The sequence below is a fragment of the Protomyctophum bolini genome (genome assembly GCF_963924005.1).
Source record: "Protomyctophum bolini genome assembly, chromosome: 21".
Lineage (NCBI taxonomy): Eukaryota > Metazoa > Chordata > Actinopteri > Myctophiformes > Myctophidae > Protomyctophum > Protomyctophum bolini.
In genome coordinates, this window is record NC_137882.1 from 5,152,305 (window position 1) to 5,170,099 (window position 17,795).

The 17,795-nt window shown below is 44.3% G+C and overlaps 1 protein-coding gene across 7 annotated transcripts in view; it reads right to left on the reverse strand.

The window, feature by feature from the left end:
- Window positions 1-17,795, reverse strand: part of relch (RAB11 binding and LisH domain, coiled-coil and HEAT repeat containing) — a 74,149-nt gene that overhangs the window by 35,870 nt on the left and 20,484 nt on the right. For 3 of the 7 annotated variants that reach the window (XM_080794098.1, XM_080794097.1, XM_080794103.1), the window contains 7 exons: window positions 16,832-16,922; window positions 15,421-15,516; window positions 14,447-14,470; window positions 4,158-4,270; window positions 3,323-3,413; window positions 1,645-1,716; window positions 922-1,062 (listed from right to left, as the gene is read on the reverse strand). In XM_080794098.1, the coding sequence (XP_080650224.1) occupies window positions 922-1,062; window positions 1,645-1,716; window positions 3,323-3,413; window positions 4,158-4,270; window positions 14,447-14,470; window positions 15,421-15,516; window positions 16,832-16,922 (628 nt within the window). The remainder of the gene's footprint in view (window positions 1-921; window positions 1,063-1,644; window positions 1,717-3,322; window positions 3,414-4,157; window positions 4,271-14,446; window positions 14,471-15,420; window positions 15,517-16,831; window positions 16,923-17,795) is intronic. The other 4 variants (XM_080794100.1, XM_080794099.1, XM_080794102.1 and 1 more) reach the window with 3 other exon arrangements.

Genomic DNA, 17,795 nt, shown 5'->3' on the forward strand with positions numbered 1-17,795 from the left:
TTTTGAGTCAAAAGACCCAATCGAAATACACCAGATAATATAGTGACTTCACAATACCATCCCCTCCCCCTTTATCATGCAACAACACCTTGGATAAATGTGCTATACAATGCACCATTTACCATTTTACTGTACCTACAACTGCCATTGAACATTGACGTTTTGAAGCAGCGTTTTGACTGTTGTGCAGCAGTTAATCGTAGATGGGTGTATGCCTCACACTCACCCATCCACACACAACCACACATGCAAATCACCATCATTACAACTGCAGTACTTGTACTGTACTTGTACTAAATCTCACGACTGTAAAAATGTTGTCAGGCAGGCCAAGTCCTAATCTGTGCTTTGTGAAACAGCATGTGAAACATGTGAAACAGTACATGTGGGAGCTCCCCCACACACTAGCGCTGCTGCTGCTGTGTTTCATCAACAATTAGCGCAATATGTACAATTATGATGTTCTGGTAGCCACAGCCAACCATGTGTCTCTTCTTATTTTGGTACAATTTTACATTTTGGAATGAAAAACCTGCTTCTAACCAAAGACAGGGGGATAGCTTCTGGCTAGAAACCATATGCAATGCCATGTGTCTCAGCCAGGCATCTGTGACATGTAACAATGTCTTTTGTATTGTCCCTGCCAATAAGCAAAATACATAAATAACATACTAACTGCAGGGGCAATGCAACCTGCATGCCAGTCACAAACACTTGAGTTCAGTGCGGACAATGCCAGGTGCAGCTGGGATAGACCAACAAAACAAATCATGCAACTCCTCTAGCGCACGCGCAATATCAATTTCTCACATTCTGAAACACACGGGGGTATATTTGGTCGTCATGAAGGCCAACGCATGCTCCTATATGGACGTTATCTATCAGTAACTATGTGAAGGAGTGGTCACGCTCCCCACGGACCTGGGTGTATTTGTCAGGGTCGTCGATGTAGCCCATGATGATGCCCAGACTCTTGACCACCGCCTCTCTGACCATGTCAGCCTTGTCCTCCGTCAGCATCTGTTGCAACATGGACAGCACCAAGCTACTGCGGATCTCCCTCTGCAGAGAGAGACAGACAGAGAGAGAGAGAGAGAGAGAGAGAGAGAGAGAGAGGGAGATAAAGACACAGGCAGTCAGATAGTGAGACATGTAGAGAGAGAGAGACATGACGCGTAGATAAAGAGACAGAGCGAAGAGACATAACAGGGAGAAAGCGAGACGATTGTTATCCCCAAGAATTAATATCACGATTCTCTCACACAAGTATTCTTATTAGTAGTAGTGCTGTATGCTTAGCTAATGTAGTACAGTCCTTTCAATACAGCACTACAGTATCCTGGCTAATAAGCCAGACCAAATCAGCCGTTGGCATGCCTTTGAGTGGCATGCCTAGCACTACAGTACAATACGACACTTTGAGGCTTGAGCCTTGAGCCTGATTTAAATGTTGTTGTATGACGGTGTTGCTCGCCAAAAATAGCAGATATACAAGCTCACATTCACAATGCACTCTTGACTGTTGTTCAACATAAGAGTGCACACAGCAGGCAATGCAACAGTAGTTGTGAGAAGGCATATATTACTGTAGCTTATCGTGCAGCCCCATTTTGAATATAAGAAAGTACACAGTAAAGATCGTACAGGCAGGTACGGTGCTAAGGCTCCACAGGACTCTGCCACCAACAACCTCCTCTCTGGGTACTTGTGGTTGATCTGAAACACAGAGAGACACAGAAACAGACCAATGGTCAGACGTGAGAGGAGAGGCTCAATGTCAAGTCTAGTCACATTTTATAATAGCGCAATATCACAAAAACATATCCCAAAGGGCTGTACATAAAAAAAACCAAGCAATAATAAAACTAGTGGGCGCCCGCTGGCCAAGTGGTCCAGGCGCATGCCACATAGGCTCTGGCCTGACAGAGTGTCGCGTGTTCGAGTCCCGTTCATGACGAACTTTGCTGCATGTCTCTCCCCTTCTCTCCCGCCCCCTTTCCTGTCCATATTCACTAATAACTATCAATAAAGGCAAAAGCCAAAAACAAATCTTAAAAAAATATATACTGTATAATAAAACGAGTTACTGTAATGCACATGCGTACAAAACCCACACGTGATAACAATGTAGGCAATTTAAGATAAAAGGAAAAGATCAAACATTGAGCTGGATCACTGTAATGTAGTGCTTGGTACAGACCAAGTGGTGTAAAATTCTGATGCGAAGTTTATTCTTGAATAGGTTGACTGAGCCAGACTGTCGGATGTGGATAGGGAGACGGTTCACGAGGCAAGGGGCTTGGTAGGAGAAAGCTCTGCAACCCACTGTCGTTTTATTTACGTTATGGTTAACAGACCGGCAAAGCTTGATCATAGACGTCTTACTGTAGTATAGGGAGTGAGCTAGGTTAGGTTGTATAGTAGGTTAACCACTCAAACCCCAGGCGTAGCGGGTGCTCGTAGCGGGGCACCATGCACTACGAGCATGTAGATCTGCTATTTTTGAAAAATCGTGTGGCGCAAATCTTTGAATATATATTCTTTCAGAGTGAATGTTTTTAACTAAATTCTTTGCTTCTGGGGGGGTTGGCTGGAATAACATATTTTCGGTCCTTGATATGGAAACGGTTGAGAACCACTGACATAGAATCTGCCTCAGTCCTAAATGGGTTAATATAAGTGGTTAATATAAGTGTTTAAGAGTCAAATACCAGGTACATATAGGGGGCCAGTGTATAGACATGATGAGCACAGTCAGGGGTGAGATTATATAAGGTTATAGAAGGTCAGACAAGGGGAAGACAACAACAGCCTGGTGTCGTAAACACCATGCCAGTCGACCCTGTCTGTGGCAAACCACTATTTGTCTTCCTCCTGGCCACAGATTCACAGACTCAGTCCTGACCATGGACACAGCTGCTGTTGCTACAGCAGCTGATTTGGAGGTCAGGGACAGTAGAAGAAATGAGGCGCTCTTTCCCTTTTTTTACTCTATTTGAGTCCGTTTTTCTTTTGTTTTTAATCTACGTCTCCACGTCTGGAGTCTCCACTCACACACACATCTCCTGTTTCTGAACTTTTTGGGGGCTCTTGTGCGAGGAGAGGAACTGTATAGTCATAATATTTGGTGTTACAGTAACAGTGTGGAAAATAAAATATCTACACAGCAGGCGGGTACCATTTTGAAATGATTCATTTCCATAGTGACGTATTGAGCACCAGGGCTCTTCCTCAAGAACAAATGGACATAAAGGGTGGAATAATCTGGCACACTGTGGCACAGGGCATCAAGACCATCGTGGCCTTAAACACAGTACTGTACCTGTTCCCAGCACTGTGGCAGCAGCTCAGCCTCCACCCGGGTGGGACCCACATGCCTGGCAAACGCCACGCAACCCGTCAAGATCATCTGTCTGTGGACGTGGACGTGAAACACATGCATAATAAGAGACACTCTTATTATTGAGAGTGACAAAGTGCAACATCAGAGTGAACTGTGTGATAACACATGGCAGGGTAAAATGGTCTTAAGTCGAGGGCAAGGAAAAGCAATGTGCTGCTACAGGTGTTAACGTATACAGTATGCATCGACTATTATGTTATTAGTACGGTCCTTTATGGAATGTATTGTGTCCATGAATTATGTTTCCACATTTGGGAAGAGTGTCACTTACAGAGAACAGGGAGAAAGCAAAGTGGCGCCTAACAACACACTCATTTGCATGAAAGATATTGCATTATTTTTTGTATTGTAAACTTAAAGGGCACAGTACTATATTCAGAGCAGCTAAATTAACAATGAGGTTGTTCCTGTGTGTGTCTCTGTGTTGTGTGTATCCGTGTACTGTGATAGGCTAGCGTGTCTGCATTACAGAAATATTGAGCTGTCGGCAGAATGATGTATTAGTACAATAATAATGATTTTAGGTGTGAACGGACATTCTTGGTAAAATGTTGTCGCGCACGCACGCACACACACACACACACACACACACACACACACACACACACACACACACACACACACACACACACACACACACACACACACACACACACACACACACACACACACACACACACACACACACACACACACACACACACACACACACACACACACACACACACACACACACACACACACACACACACACCTCTGCTCATCGTCTGGTCTCTTAATGAGGTTGAACAGTATGTGTAGTAGCTGGTCTCTCTCTTTAGGTTCTGGATGGAGACAGGCCGTGCACAGGATGAGGGGAATCAACTCCTACAGACACAGAGAAAGAGACAGACACGGAGAGATTGCAACACAAAAAAGGCACCAGTTTGGATTAATGTGTATTAGCAGAATGTTACAGTCACAGCAAGGAGAGGGTGGTCAGTACTAGAGGTCATAGGTCAAGCAGGCTCTTCGCATCTATGGAGTAAAAATGGGAGAGAGGCGATCACAGGCGTTTGGGACACGAAAGGGGGGATAAGTCCACACACAGGGGGCGCTAATAATTAGAACATCCACAGAGGAGACGTGCAAGATGCTTTGCGGGTACCGTGTTGATGCTAGAACTCACTCAGGCTGGCTAAATCACTGTCACTTCTTAAAGCAATAGCTCTAGCAAAAGGCCCTTTTTATAGACCTTTTAATAGTTTGGCTATTTAAGCCAATTTTAATATAGGATGTTTTGATTTGTTTTCATGTATAGGCTAAAATCACTTTATTTAGATAAGAGCTCCATTAACAAAAAATATTATTATTATTATTATATTAATAAAACAGACCCACAAGTACACCTAGATATGGAGAACGTCATACAGTCAGGCATCCATCTACATTCGGTATTTGGAGCGTACGCACACACACACGCACACACACACACCAGTTACCCGGCTAAAACCCTCTAGTCAAGAGTTCAGCTACAGTTCACAGAGAGAGGGAGAGAGGAGGGGGGAGGGGGGTTCAGCAGATACTGGGCCAAACTGTGGTCAGGCCCACATTCCCCGCCCCACACACCCAAATTAGAGAGCACACATCGAGTTAAAAATATCATATATTTTTCAAACAAACCTTGGCTTTCTTTCTTTTCAGGGGAAGATATAATATCACCCTGCCAAGCACTGGCAAGAGCATCCTAACCCCAATGGCAGAACGGCACGGCCAGAGAGCGACAGACAAGACAGACACACACGCGTTCGGTCTTAAAGATAGGACGTGATGATGAGCCACTGGCTCGCGGCCCTTTTGTTACAGTAGGTCTGTCTTTAAGCCTCTGGCATGATGAAAAAAGCACTAAAGATTTAATGGCAGAGGGGTCATGCTAAGTGGTTCCTAGCACGCTTCAGCACGGGGGCGAAATCGGTCCCCCGCCAGCGAACGGCTCGCGACCGCATGCCTGCGTGTAAAAGTATCCCAATTCAACTTAATCGTACACGTCGCCTTCAATCAATCGCCGACTGTCTGGGAACCTCGGGAACCTCACGGCCCGCACTACAAGGCCCGAACATTACAAGGCCCGAGCTCCGGAGAGAGACTCGCCGGGTAGCGACCCGGTTAAGTAAATAAATAAATTTGATCACAGGACACACACACACACACACACACACACACACAGAGAGACAGACAGAGGCTTCGTACACACATAAAGAACAACTGTGCTGTACTCTGCCTGTGTTTCAAGGCCGCCCCGATGATTTTCCAATGGAATGAACAAACACTTGCGTTTGATTGCCCCCCTCCCCCCCCCCCCCCATCACACACAACTGTTTGGTCAAACCACGTGACTTCGATTGGAAAAGCATTGAAACACGGACAGCACAGAGCATGTTCGTCTGATATGTGTGTACGAAGCCAGACACACACACAGTTAAAAAAAACTACACTGGCTGCCCCGGTCGTCCCAGATCTATTCCTGTGCGAGCTCTCCTGTGTTGCTGATGCGAGGAGTCCTTCAGAGGGCTGGCGCTGCGTCAACATTGTGGCCAGGTGGAGTGGACAGGCTGACGCCAGGGCCTAGAGGCCAGCGGGGTGGGGGGGGTGGAGCTCACTCCAAACTCTGAGAGAGTGGAGAAATGGAACCAAATGGACACATAATGGTCCATTTGTAAAACTCAGAGTTATGGGGGTCTGTGGTCTAATGCATACCCAACTGAGGGGTCGTGGAAATCAAAACGTTTGAGGACCACTGCCCCAATACCAACCATAGTGTAACCACTAGCCACACATGCACACACACTCACAATGCTCACACACTTGATTTTTTTTTGGCGCTTCAGCTATTAGTCTATTAGTCTTACAAACATTACATTCCCATTGACAATGAATGGAGAATGTATCTCATATGTGGACGAGCAAATCGACATGTTACGTCATGATGATGTACGATGATAAGAGCGCCCCTCACTTCACACGGGTGTGATTTTTCATTTCAGACTACCGGTAAATAAAAGCTATTTTACTTTCACGTACCTGTATATTCTATTAATCTATAGTATGGAGCGAGGTTGTTGAGGTAAGACATTACCAATATCTGCAAATGTCTGATTTACATGCAGATCAAATCAGTGACCCGCCCATCAGTCACAGCTGACAGTACACTTGGTTGTGTGGTAAATGGTGCATTTATATAGCGCCTTTATCCAAAGCTCTTTGTGCATTACATTCACACATTCACACACCAATGCCGGCGGAAACCATGCGAGGCACCAACGTGCACATCGGGGAGCAATTAGGGGTTGAGAGTCTTGCTCAAGGACACTTCGACCCCAACTCTGGGGGAGCCCGGGTTCGAACTGGGAACCTTGCGGTCCACTCATCCCCTGAGCCACGTGCCAAAAGCAGCTGAAACGGAATGCTCGCAACGTGTACATCAGCTGCTGGCGTGTGCGACACTGGCATGCCAGGAAGCATACATACAGGACTTCGGTGTCCATGTTCAGAGGTTACAGTACATTGTTGTTGAATGGCCGTTTCTTTTTCATGTCCCAAGGGCTTGTTTTGGCTCAGTGCAACTAGAAACACTTACACGAGGTATTATTATGTACTCCAAAAGGACACTACCTAACAGCAGAGAAGCTTGAAGACAAACATCCAAATGTTTAGGGGGGGAAAAGAAAGCAATTCTTTGCCTATACAAGCTAAGTAAAACAAACTTATAGGGTTTGGGTCATGCACGCATGAGCACTGCAGGCCGCTGTGTAACCACAGCGCTCTGCTCATAAATGTACAGTAGGTTATTCTATGATTCGATATAATTCCCTGCTTATGTATGGTCGTTTTCTACATTTCACTCTCTTTCTTTTCCTCAGGAAGAGAGGAAAAGCCTGATTCATCTTACTTCTTAGCATCGTTTTTTTTTTGGCAAATACTGCGCATCATGTCTCGCACTGGGAATAGCAGATCTAGCAGATCTACAAGCTTAACCCATCATGTTATGCTTTAGCTATTGAAAAATAGCAGATCTACAAGCTCGTAGCGCGCCACCGAGTGGCGCGCAACGAGCTTGTAGGTCTGCTATTTTTTGAAAAATCGAAGAACGACTGACATTTTTAGAATCTGATCTCAGGTCAGAATGGGGTTAATCAGACCAGTGTGTGTCCAGTGGAAACCTCGCATGAATCTGATCTCAGGGTTAACGTGTGGCATTGAAACTTCTGTACTGCAGACGGCGAGGCTCTCCAGAGGCTGGTTGCTGAAGTCTGCACAGAAAGAAATCACTGCAAGCAGCTCTACTGTACCCGACATTGATTTACAGCAGCAGGAAAAAAGGCCACTGACCTCATTAACATAAAGGGCAGCACCCACCCTGGCCTGTTTGTCTTTGGGCAGGAGGCTGTGTACTCTGTGTACTCTATACTACACTGTGCTGTACTGTGGTGGTCAGAGCGGAAGAACACCATGTTGACTGGGAGACCTTGACTAAGTACATTTACTCAAGTACTGTACCTACTTACAGGGGAGAACCGCCCATTTTCAACAGTCAACTATATGTCATGTTACTAATCGATGAGTCTAAATGAGCACAAGAGCCCCACCTTCTGTTTAGCTGAGAAAGGTAGTTTTGCGAATTTGGGGTCACGTGACCAGTGACGTCGGCAAGATGTCTTTTTGCTCAGGCCGCCCGGAGTTTACAATAGGACCAGCATAAACAGTGACTTGAAATAGAAGGCTTTTTAGAGCATTTTCAGTATATTCAAGACCTATGTCTTGTGAATATATATCCATACCCCATTAAATACAATAATTTGAGTACTTCTTCCACCACTGGTTGTGATCACTGTGCCTGTGAACTGTGACAGTGCTACTGTAACCCTGACCGCTGCAGTTAGATTGTGAACGGTGAAATATGAATCAGTTGTAACCTTTAGCAGTGCCTCCGCTCCATTACACAGCTATGTGTGTCCCTACATACGTACTGTATGCGTGTCCCTGTGTCTGTCCGAGCACAGAAAGCTGCAACACGGTAACTCGTGTCATTTCTCGACCGTTTAGGACGCGGGATGGCTCGCCGGAACAGGGCAGGCCCGCTGGGCCTGTTCCTGGGGGTCTGGAGGCTCCAGGGACCCCCACATGGTAACTCTGTCATTTCTCAAAGATTGTTTTCCAAATATTATCAAAGTACAGAGCACAGTACAGTAACTATAACAATACATGTAAAGTTGCACCGCTCAGTTCTCACATTTTTTAACACTTCTATTGTTTTTTGTTCACAATGTAGGCATTTAGCAGACGCTCTAAATACAGAGTGACTTACAGTAAGCAGGTAAACACGAGGTAATACATCCAATGCATAGACACAGTAATCTAGGATCATAGGTAATTCAAGTACCTATCAGTCTAAAGTCTAAACAGTACAATATCAAAAGATAAATAAGCAGGTCTCCAAATGAGCCTGGCTAGTCTAAATAACATGCTATCTAAATTACATTTTATCCTCTGCAAGGTCATCAAGGCTAGGGTAAGTGCTACTGTAACGGCCTGAGGTAGAGTCTGAAGAGGTGAGTCTTCAGATTATGGTTGAAGATTGGGAGTACTCTGCTCATACTGTAATATTATTTGGGGGGGGGGGGGGGGGTTTATGCTGTTAGTGGGCATGTGCAAATATTATATTGGCACTACAGATTTAGTTATGCTTAGAATTTGATTCAGTGTATATGTTGTATTTCATGACCGGGACCAGAGTAACTCATTTTGTTGATATGATATGATATGGATGATAAAACTACCTTGAACGTTGAGCTTGTATAGAGACGCTATTTCTGGTACACGGAACCAGCACGTGACTTCCATACATCAGGAACCAGCACGTGACTTCCATACATCAGGAACCAGAACGTGACTTCCATACATCAGGAACCAGCACGTGACTTCCATACATCAGGAACCAGCACGTGACTTCCATACATCAGGAACCAGAACGTGACTTCCATACATCAGGAACCAGCACGTGACTTCCATACATCAGGAACCAGAACGTGACCTCCATACATCAGGAACCAGCACGTGACTTCCATACATCAGGAACCAGCACGTGACTTCCATACATCAGGAACCAGAACGTGACTTCCATACATCAGGAACCAACACGTGACTTCCATACATCAGGAACCAACACGTGACTTCCATACATCAGGAACCAGCACATGACTTCCATACATCAGGAACCAACACGTGACTTCCATACATCAGGAACCAACACGTGACTTCCATACATCAGGAACCAACACGTGACTTCCATACATCAGGAACCAACACGTGACCTCCATACATCAGGAACCAACAAGTGACCTCCATACATCAGGAACCAGCACATGACTTCCATACATCAGGAACCAACACGTGACTTCCATACATCAGGAACCAACACGTGACCTCCATACATCAGGAACCAGCACATGACTTCCATACATCAGGAACCAACACGTGACTTCCATACATCAGGAACCAACACGTGACCTCCATACATCAGGAACCAACACGTGACTTCCATACATCAGGAACCAACATGTGACTTCCATACATCAGGAACCAGAACGTGACCTCCATACATCAGGAACCAGAACGTGACCTCCATACATCAGGAACCAACACGTGACTTCCATACATCAGGAACCAACACGTGACTTCCATACATCAGGAACCAACACGTGACCTCCATACATCAGGAACCAACACGTGACCTCCATACATCAGGAACCAACACGTGACCTCCATACATCAGGAACCAACACGTGACTTCCATACATCAGGAACCAACACGTGACTTCCATACATCAGGAACCAACACGTGACTTCCATACATCAGGAACCAGCACGTGACTTCCATACATCAGGAACCAACACGTGACCTCCATACATCAGGAACCAGCACGTGACTTCCATACATCAGGAACCAGCACGTGACTTCCATACATCAGGAACCAACACGTGACCTCCATACATCAGGAACCAACACGTGACTTCCATACATCAGGAACCAGCACGTGACTTCCATACATCAGGAACCAGCACGTGACCTCCATACATCAGGAACCAACACGTGACTTCCATACATCAGGAACCAACACGTGACTTCCATACATCAGGAACCAACACGTGACTTCCATACATCAGGAACCAGAACGTGACTTCCATACATCAGGAACCAGCACGTGACCTCCATACATCAGGAACCAACACGTGACTTCCATACATCAGGAACCAACACGTGACTTCCATACATCAGGAACCAACACGTGACTTCCATACATCAGGAACCAACACGTGACTTCCATACATCAGGAACCAGAACGTGACTTCCATACATCAGGAACCAGAACGTGACTTCCATACATCAGGAACCAACACGTGACCTCCATACATCAGGAACCAGAACGTGACTTCCATACATCAGGAACCAACACGTGACTTCCATACATCAGGAACCAGCACGTGACCTCCATACATCAGGAACCAGCACGTGACTTCCATACATCAGGAACCAACACGTGACTTCCATACATCAGGAACCAACATGTGACTTCCATACATCAGGAACCAACACGTGACTTCCATACATCAGGAACCAACATGTGACCTCCATACATCAGGAACCAGAACGTGATCTCCATACATCAGGAACCAACACGTGACTTCCATACATCAGGAACCAACACGTGACTTCCATACATCAGGAACCAACACGTGACCTCCATACATCAGGAACCAACACGTGACTTCCATACATCAGGAACCAGCACGTGACTTCCATACATCAGGAACCAGCACGTGACTTCCATACATCAGGCTTCCCTCTCAAGTCATCTCAGTTTCAGTCACACTCCAGGAAGTAATTTCAACAAGTATACCAGCAGTAGAGGATTCCCAGAATCCATAATCTTATCCACTGATAACAGCCCTGGATAAAAAAGGTATTTGTCCAGTGTGTTATCGGTTGGCTGTCGCCGTTACACTGGAAAAGGGAAGTGGATCATGGGTGGTCATATTTACTCTAGGAAGAAACCATCGCGGTAGTCTTTATGAACAGGTCAGTGGAACTGCACTGTTTTGATCTACAAAGTCTTGCTTAAGAAATTGCCCAATTTATATTAATAGCTTATGAACAGTTAAGAGTTTGAAATCACCGTACACGTTCAAAAGGTTACTTGGTTTTAAACATCCAACTGTTAAATCTGATGTGGGTAAGATCGCCGTTCTTTTTAGAATATGAGAATTTATTTTCACTCGCTTTAAACATCTTGTCAATAATACTTTGAAATCTGACTGTACAATCTGTAATGTTTATCTTTTGTCATTTCTATGTGTTTAATATTGTGTTGCAGTATGTTTGCTGTAATTAGGGCGATGAAAAGAGATCTTTCTCTCTCAATTGGCCTCCCCAGGATAAATAATGGTAGGAACAAAATATTACAGGCTGTGAATTAAACACAATACATTTAAATAATACTTCAATCTAATGAAACCGGTACACTGTACAATGTGTGCATTGCGAGGCATCGCCAAAAAGAGTAATACAATGGAAGTTGCCCAAATTAACAAACTTGTCTTTACGACCGCACGACTCTGGTGAAAAACGGTTTCAATAAACCATAAAATGCCACCATAAAATGGAGGGTCGCACTCAGAAATAAGTCTGCAAAGCCAAAACGGAGATATAGAATCTCTAAATTCTCGACACACACAAACAAAACCAAAAAGGTCTTGGGAAGAATGCACGCATCTCCTAGGTACCACACACACAAGTTGCACATGTCCTGAATGAAACAAATTGCTTCCATGAACTCTAAAAAAAAAAAGGCTCACAAAGATTTTAAGCAACAGTAGGCTAGGTAAATCTATCTATAATGAATACATGTCATGCCAAGAAAGAGAAAAGAATGTTAAAATAGGGATAATATACTGTGTACCATCCATTATCTAATGATTAGCAGGCTGTTATGAGAGCCAGGTGGCAAGCAGACATTTAGTGCTTTACTGGGCTGTTGGTCTTTCAAGTCAAACTGCCTTTGTTCTTAAGGTCGTGCCACATTCACAAAGCTCCAGTTGAACCTGGTTGCCTGCCAGAGTTGTGGACCATGAAATAGCCGAGCTCATAACATGCCACAGGGTGGCCCGTTGTGAGCTTGTAGATTGGCTATTTCGGTGCCCAAAAAAAAAGAAATCCTAAGGTGCGCCTCCAAGCTTGGTTTGGTTAGCCTATTAGTGTGTGCGCGCGTATGCGTGTGTGTGTGTGTGTGTGTGTGTGTGTGTGTGTGTGTGCTTCCCGCATGGCTGATGCGTGTAACGGACACAGTACAAAGTCCTCGTCACTCAGCGGGACCGCCGGTATCTCAGTATCCTTCCTTTTCTTTCTTTTACACTTCAGTTTGTTTTTCCTAGATTTTGGATGCTGGCCAAGACTTCCATAACTGTCAGTCGATCATTCAAAAGACATTGCCATGGCAATATGCAAAGCAGACAGAAACTATAGTAAAATACGCACATCACTTAGTGGAGGTGCTGGGTTCAAAGAGTGACATAGGAAAAGAGAAGGTGAACCCGTACACTCATATGCTCCAAAAGATACATTTATTGACGTTTCGAACGTCGTCAATAAAGATTATGCAAAGCAGAGCCACACTTCTTTCTCTGTCTTTGCATGCAGAACTCTAGGATAGGTGCCTTTCGCACAAAATCACACATGACTAGAAGCAACTACATGTGCAGGTATGTCTGGAGGTTTTAGTTCCAGGGAAGTGACAGTGAATTTCAACCAGTGGTGAGAAAGAAGTAAGTTGATGTTTTACTTAAAAGTAAAAGACAAGTAGCAATACTAATACCCTGTTAAAAGAAAAGGTCCTGTACTCAAAATGTTACTTGAAGTTATTACAATATCACGACGACAATAGTGTGTATATTGTACACACACACACACACACACACACACACACACACACACACACACACACACACACACACACACACACACACACACACACACACTAAAGTGAAAAGTGATTTCAACATAGCAGATCGACATGGCCAAAATGTGTCGCGATGTAACACATGAGCGGCTATTTTTAAACAACACACATCTTGTATGGAGTTCCTCCCTCGCACACAATATTTCCAGATGTGGGGTCCTTGACATGAAAGTGTTTGAAAGCAGTGAGCAGTTTAACCTCCACGCTCCTCGTGTGTAAAGACCTTTAGACCTATCACTGCACTAATCTTCAATTAAACTCACTCAAGATGTTCTCAACCAATTAGATACAAAATGTTTAGGAAAGACAGCCAATGAGAAGAAGAGCAGAGTAGAATGGGAAGCTATCATAAGGACGGGACAGGGTGAGAGAACACACAGGTTAAAATAAAGCCACAGTACAGTACAGGCTCCTGCATACTACAGTCCGTGACTGTTTCTGAAATACTATAATGTAATATTGTCACACTCGCTGTCGGGCAGAAACCTTGTATCTCCATATTTAAACCATGTAGTTTTTTTTCCTTCTTCATATATGAACGGCTTATTTCGTCTTACAAGAATGCTGCGCAAAAGTAGCTAAAATAGACCACTTACAAGCTCACAACGTATTATGTTGTGAAATCCTGTCAGCTTGCTATTACCGGTATCACTCATTTGGAAACTTATCACAACGATCATGTTCGATGATCGTTGTGCCATCTAAGTTCTGTATAAAATCCATAGACTGCCAATACGTCATAGTGTACTGTAGCGCCCACTATGGGGGACGGGGGGCACACACACACACGCACTCACGCACGCAAGCGCACACGCCGGTCAAAACACAAAACGTTTGAATATAGATAGGAGGCTTCTGCCCGACAACAGCGATATAATAACAAATAATAATGTAACGTCATAACCAGTAGGAGGAGGGGGGGGGGGGGCCTGTGTGTTTTGTGGGTTAGGGTGAGACAGAACACATGCAGATGAGAGCGTGAGAGACTCACCTGACACAGGTGTGCAACCATTCTCTTACGGAGCAGAGAGGCATGCACCAGAGAGCCACACAATGAGACGGACAGGAGAAAAACAAAAAACAACAAGACAGGGTCTAATGACGGCGTGGCATCCAGTGTGCATCTCAGTGTCCCACATCCTTAAAGTCATATGGATGTCAGCAAACACACAAAGAACACACTTCTCTAAAATGTAAGCTTCTTTGTCGATGGTGCTGAGAAAAGCTTGGCAATGAATTAACCGAAAAATATGGGTCAGTTTGGTTCCATTTGTACACTGAGAATATGACTATGCGATGTCAATTGGAATCCTATAGGACTAAGAATGTTATCAAAAAGGGGGTCTGGACTGGTGCACATCAAAGGGGGGGTCCTTGGGGGTCCTCGGTGGCTGAGCCCTGTGGTGCCACGCCGTGATGACCCAGTGAGAGCGTCAGGACAGAAAGAAAAGTGAAAGAGTGGAACACAATAAACAGGAGAAGAGAGGGAGGAGAGATGACCGGCTAAGAAAAACAAACAAAAGGAAACAGGGCAGTCAAAAAGACTATAGATACACGCGTCCCATGTCTGTACAACACTGGTGACATGGCATTATTAGCAGTAGGAAGTATTACTAAAATCATAAGAAGCGTTAAGAGTGGGCTTAATGTGGGCTTTATTATTGCTATATAAGCCGTTACAAAATGATTAATTCCTGCCATTTTGGGAGGTTGTTGATCACAGAGACAGACCACTATAAAACTGAACACAAATTACCTCATAATGACTTGATTTGGATCTATTGTAACCCTGTAGGAAGTGCCAACACTTAGCGTGTGCATCTATAATGACAGAAGCAAGAAGAAGCCTGTGATGATGATGAAGATGATGATGATGATGTTAATGGTGGGACAGGGCGAGGAGAGGAGAGCAGGAAAGGAGAGGAGAGATGGCAGAGAGGACAGGGTTAGGGTGAGTGGCTTTACCTCTCGTTTGGCGAGGAGGACATTGGGGACGATGTGAGGGAGACAGCGACCGAGCATCAACATGACACTCTCCTCGCTGTCCGCTATACGAGACACCTGGAGGAGAGAAGTCAGAGGATTTGTAACCTATGTAATGATTGCAGAATTGGAGATGAGTATCATGTTCTGTTGGAATGCAAGAATACTGACATTATGAATTTCAGGCAAAAATACCTGCCACTGTATTTTTTTACCCACCCTTCTATGTTTAAATTAATTGCATTACTAAAATCTGAAAAACAAAAAGTAATCTATAAATTGGGTGCTTTTCTGAAAAACGTTCTTCCACTGTACAAATAGGGAAAGCCTTCCGATATGTCTATGTATATCGTGTAATCTGTAATGTATTGTATACTTCAGATTGTATACTTTTATGAATCTGTGCTCCAAACCATGTGATCATGGTCGTGAGTTAAATAAATGATGATGAGAGATAAAAATACATCGTCACTGTCAGGTAGAAAACGTATGTCCAAAACCGTTACAAAAAGGAGCACGTGTTCGAGTGTAGTTATTATTTAGCCAGAAGCTCTTGTTAATACTTTCTTTTATTGGTTCTTCCAATATTTATGAAACTTACAGACATACTTAACTTAACCAACTTCACAGTTCACACATTTTTCAGAAAGAGCAACATTGCAGATATGACACACTTAAATGAGCACAAAGTACACACATCACATGGCATTCATGCAGACTTTATAAACAGTCATGCATGGGTGTGTGTGTGTGTGTGTGTGTGTGTGTGTGTGTGTGTGTGTGTGTGTGTGTGTGTGTGGTTTCACACATCTCACATTTTCCAATTTGTATATCGTCTCTGTCCGCTGGAAACCTCACATAATCTAAGACTGTTATTCAAATTTAAAAATATAACGGATGTTATACTTGTGATACTATGACGCTGTATGATAGTAGGGCATGAATTTACAAAAACACAAAAGCTTAACCCATTCTGAACGGGAACCCGTTTTGGTGTTAGCATCATGTTGTGCTTTAGCTATTGAAAAATAGCAGATCTACAAGCTCATAGCGCGCCACTGAGTGGCGCGCTACGAGCTTGTAGGTCTGCTATTTTTGAAAAATCGAAGAACGACTGACATTTTTTAGAATCTGATCTCAGGTCAGAATGGGTTCATCAGACCAGTGTGTGTCCAGTGGAAACCTCTTATGAATCTGATCTCAGGTCAGAATGGGTTAAAATAATGGAGATAAGAGGTTTCTGCCCGACAGCAACGAGTGTGTGTGTGTGTGTGTGTGTGTGTGTGTGTGTGTGTGTGTGTGTGTGTGTGTGTGTGTGTGTGTGTGTGTGTGTGTGTGTGTGTGTGCGCGCGTGTGCGCGCGTGTGTGTGTGTGTGTCTGTGTTTGCGCGTACATGTGTGTCACTGACCTCAACTCCCAGCCGGCTGTCGGAGGACATTCTGCAGAAGGACAGCAGAGCCTGTTGGAAGGCCGGGGACAGCTTCCTGTGGTCACACCGCAAAACAACAGGGTCACACGTCACCGTCTGTCACTCACTCTCACTTCACACAACTAGGATATATTAGGATTTTAACCCATTCTGACCTGAGATCAGATTCATATGAGGTTTCCACTGGAAACACACTGGTCTGATGAACCCATTCTTACCTGAGATCAGATTCTAAAAAATGTCAGTCGTTCTTCGATTTTTCAAAAATAGCAGACCTACAAGCTCGTAGCGCGCCACTCGGTGGCGCGCTACGAGCTTGTAGATCTGCTATTTTTCAATAGCTAAAGCATAACATGATGCTTAACACCAAAATGGGTTCCCGTTCAGAATGGGTTAACGATTCCTATATTTAAATATAAACACAAAGGCAATCATACATACAGCATTGCATTTGCATACTATCGTAGTGGCTCTCAAAGTTAGCGGCCATGCAGGGACCTTCTGGGCTACCGTACATGAAGGGAGGTGTTCCAAATGGACTGTTCTAGGTCTGTAACTCTGAGAGTAATTATGGGTCCATTTGGCATTTTGGTTCCATTTGTACACGCTCAATCCCCGTCTCTTTCTCACTATTTCCTAAAACACTCAAGTATTACTATTCAAATAAAGGAAGAAAAGCCCCCCGAAAATATCTTTACAAATATTGACTGCCGTGCTGTTTACTAACCCGGCTTACATGTCATATAACTGATGACTCCTGTGAGACTCTAGAGTAGGACCACCACTGAAATGTAAACGCAGTTCCACAAGCCACTGTTCAACATGGCAGAATGTTAAAAGGCAACTGCCACCACCTAGTGGTGATTCACAGGAATAACGGACAACTTTAGGTAGTGATGTGTAGTTTCTAGTTTTTGTGGCCTCCATT